At 61.0% G+C, this 3,627-nt stretch overlaps 1 protein-coding gene across 1 annotated transcript; it reads left to right on the forward strand.

Moving 5' to 3' along the window:
• Positions 1-883: 883 nt before the first annotated feature.
• Positions 884-2,227, forward strand: HTR1A (5-hydroxytryptamine receptor 1A). Its single transcript, XM_058168096.1, has one exon. The coding sequence runs from the start codon at positions 884-886 to the stop codon at positions 2,225-2,227; it is 1,344 nt and encodes a 447-aa protein (XP_058024079.1).
• Positions 2,228-3,627: the final 1,400 nt, after the last annotated feature.

Genomic DNA, 3,627 nt, shown 5'->3' on the forward strand with positions numbered 1-3,627 from the left:
ACTGCGATTGAGAGGAAGGAAAGGAGGGAAGGAAACAAAGCAACAACCTAATAGCAAGAGATGTGAGAACCCCAAAGACTGAAAGGGAAGGAAAGTCACCAACTGAGTGGCGGGTGGAGTGGGTGCTAGAGAGGAAAGGAGAATCGAAGAGAAAGGGAGGGCAGAGCGAAAGGAGCCCGGAACAACCCGGGAGCTACAAAAGCGGGGGGCGGGGGGCGCAGCTGCAGAGAGAGAGAGAGAGAGAGAGAGAGAGAGAGACGTCGGCGACAGCAGCAGCAGTAGCAGCAGCAGCAGCAGCAGGGCTAAAGAACGGGAGCAGGAGCAAGGACGCCGAAGGGGAGGGAGAGGGCCGAAAGGGGAGAGAAGAGAAAGGAGGCAAAAGAAGCCGAGAGAGGAAAAAATGCATCCGGACGAAGTCTCAGCCTCAGCCAGGACGGAAAGACTGACGGGAAGTCGGGGAAAAAGAAAGCTGAGCAAGTGAGAGTTATTCGAGGAGGGCGAAGCAGCCGGCTGGAGACAAAGAGAGCTCAAGTTCGGGAAGGGCGAAGCGGAAGCCCGAGCAGCAAGTGGGCGCCGTCGGAGAGTGCGAGGCCGGGAGGCCGAGGGAGAGAGGAGCGCTCGGCGCCGTCGGTCCCAGAGTGCTCAGACTGGGACTCGCGATGCAACCGGCGCGGCGCTGCCACTGTGATCGGGGCTGGCCCGAGGAGCTGGACGTCGCGAGCCCGGCCGCTACCTCTCTATAGCTCATTAAGGGACACGTGATCCAGGCAGGCGGCCGCCCTTCGCCTTCCCGTCGGGGGACCATGGTGACCCTCGGGAGGAGCTGCCCGCCGCTGCCGGAGCCGGAGTGAAGGCGCTTGCCTTCTTGCCCGCCCCTCTCGCCATGGAGCTCTCCAACGGCACGGCGGCGGCCGGCTTCAACGAGCCGACCGGGTCCCCAACCCCGCCGCCCTCGGGGTCCCCGGCGGCGACGGCCAGCCTGGGCTATCAGCTGGCCACGTCTGTAGTGCTGGGCGCGCTGATTCTCTTCGCGGTGTTGGGCAACGCGTGCGTGATCGCGGCCATCGCCCTGGAGCGCTCCCTGCAGACGGTAGCCAACTACCTGATCGGCTCGCTGGCCGTCACCGACCTGATGGTGTCGGTGCTGGTGCTGCCCATGGCCGCCCTCTACCAAGTGCTTGGCAAGTGGACGCTGGGCCAGGCGATGTGCGACCTCTTCATTGCGCTCGACGTGCTGTGCTGCACCTCGTCCATCTTGCACCTGTGCGCCATCGCCCTGGACCGCTACTGGGCCATCACCGACCCCATCGACTACGTCAACAAGCGGACGCCCCGCCGGGCCGCCGCCCTCATCAGCCTCACCTGGCTGATCGGTTTCCTTATCTCCATCCCGCCCATGCTGGGCTGGCGAACGCCCGAGGACCGCTCCGACCCCAACGCCTGCACCATCAGCAAGGACCCGGGCTACACCATCTACTCCACCTTCGGCGCCTTCTACATACCCTTGTTGCTCATGCTGGTCCTCTACGGGCGCATCTTCAAGGCGGCCCGCTTCCGCATCCGAAAGACGGTACGCAAAGCAGACAAGAAACAGCCGCCCTTGCAGCCCGCAGAGCCGGTGGAAAAGGTGGCCGACACTTGCCTTTCCCACTCGCCGGCCAGACGCACCAACGGCGGTCCCCAGCAGGAGCAGCGGCGGCAGCAGCAGCAGCAGGCGGCAGCGGCGGCCAAGGGCAGGAGGAGCGCGGCGGAAGCCAAGGGGGCGCCCTGCGTCAACGGGGCCCTCCGGCCGGGCGAAGGCGGCTGGGTGGCCGCCTCGGCCCTGGAGCTGCGAGAGGTGACGCCGTCCAACCCGGGCAAGAGCCTCATGCTGCCCCTGCCCAACCACCCTCTCCCCGACGCCGCCTCGCCGGCCCCCGAGCGCAAGAACGAGGCCAAGAGCGCCGAGGCGAAGCGCAAGATGGCCTTGGCCCGCGAGCGAAAGACGGTCAAGACGCTGGGCATCATCATGGGCACCTTCATCCTCTGCTGGCTGCCCTTCTTCATCGTGGCGCTGGTGCTGCCCTTCTGCGAGGTCGGCTGTTCCATGCCGGTGTGGCTGGGCGCCGTCATCAATTGGCTGGGCTACTCCAACTCGCTGCTCAACCCGGTCATCTACGCCTACTTCAACAAGGATTTCCAAAGTGCTTTCCAGAAGATCGTCAGGTGCAAGTTTTGCCTGCCCTGAGACGGGGCGGACGGCGGCCGAGTTTGCCGGGAAAGATTCATCTCCTTCGGCTCCACGGACCTGGGCGAGCCCGAGCTTGTTTCGTTGGGGGAACCTTCTTGCCCTCCTTCTGCGGGACCGGAATTCTCCGCCCTGTTTTCTCGAGGTCCCTTGGCTTGGAAGGTGGGTGGGAAGCGCGGGGAGAGAGCATCCTTGGGGGTCGTCGCCTTGCTGGAGGCTCCTGGCGCCTTGGGGTCCGAACACAAGCAAGGCAAGCGCGGGCCGAGATTTCTGACCCTGCGCTCTCTCCCTCCCTCTCTCTCTTTTTCTCTCCGTCATCTTCCTTTTCGAGCTACTTGTCCCGCAAGACGGCTCTGGAAGGTAGAAGCGCCCGGTGGAAAGGCTGACTGTCCCATTGATTTGTCTGTGTCTGTCGGTCCCGGTCTCGACTCCTTCTCAGAGTTTACTTCTTACTCCGGGCTTGAGAAACTAATTCTGGAGACCGGGAAATGGGGTGTGTGTGTGTGTGTGATAAAAACGGAGGAGGCGGTTTCGGGGGTAGGACGGGCTGCAGGATTGAAACTTGAGACGGGAAAGAAAGCAAAGCACTTCCTCCCCCTGGGAACTCGCCCGAATTTAAACTACAATAAAAGCCACCCTATGCATTAAAAGAAACATCTGCTCATCTCGCCTAATTCTTCATCTCTCTCGGATTACCCGCAAGAAAGTAACAAGTGGCCGCAGCGAAGAGTTTGCTTCGAGGAAAGGCCGAGTAAGTCGGAACTCTGAAAGGGAGCGAAGGCTACCCCCACTCTGGATGCCCCGGACCTGGAGGCGACCTGGCTGTCGAGGCGGGGAGGGGGGGGGCAGGCATCTGGGCCGGGCAGGAGAAGGGATGGTCTGTCTTGTCCTGCCACCTATCTGGGAAGTTCTTGACTTGATTCCTGAGCCTGTTTGTTTCCCCAAACCCCTTCTCCCAGCATCACTTTGGGTTGGAGGGGGGGGGTTTCTTCCAAAAGAAGGGGGTGTGTGGGTGAGTGGATGTTAAAATGTCTGGTGGGGTGGAGAAACAATTCATTCCCAGGCAGCTTTGCTGGAAAGTCAACCTTTGCCCTGTTTGTTTGTTTTTGGGGGGTGGGGGAGGCTTCCCTTTGGGGGCAACTTTGGGGCAGAATCCCAGGGCTTTGTGGAGAATCAAGAGTAAGGGAGTTTGTGGCTGGGATCTCCACCTTAACCCTAGAAGAGGCCTGAAGGTCTGGGGCAAATAAATTCCCACAGAGCCAGCATGGAGAAAGTTTAGGCAAGTGGCTTCACCAATCTCTTTGGGCTCAGGTTGGAGGAGAGAAAAAACAGCAGAGCAATATGTGATTGCATTGACAGAATGTTATTAGGAAGTGGAGAGGGCAGACTAATAAGGATGC

The sequence above is a fragment of the Ahaetulla prasina genome, chromosome 2 (genome assembly GCF_028640845.1).
Source record: "Ahaetulla prasina isolate Xishuangbanna chromosome 2, ASM2864084v1, whole genome shotgun sequence".
NCBI classification, from domain to species: Eukaryota; Metazoa; Chordata; class Lepidosauria; order Squamata; family Colubridae; genus Ahaetulla; species Ahaetulla prasina.

Excerpts from the sequence above, each read along its gene's own strand:
- HTR1A (XM_058168096.1), top strand. The coding sequence starts at position 884 with ATGGAGCTCTCCAACGGCACGGCGGCGGCCGGCTTCAACGAGCCGACC.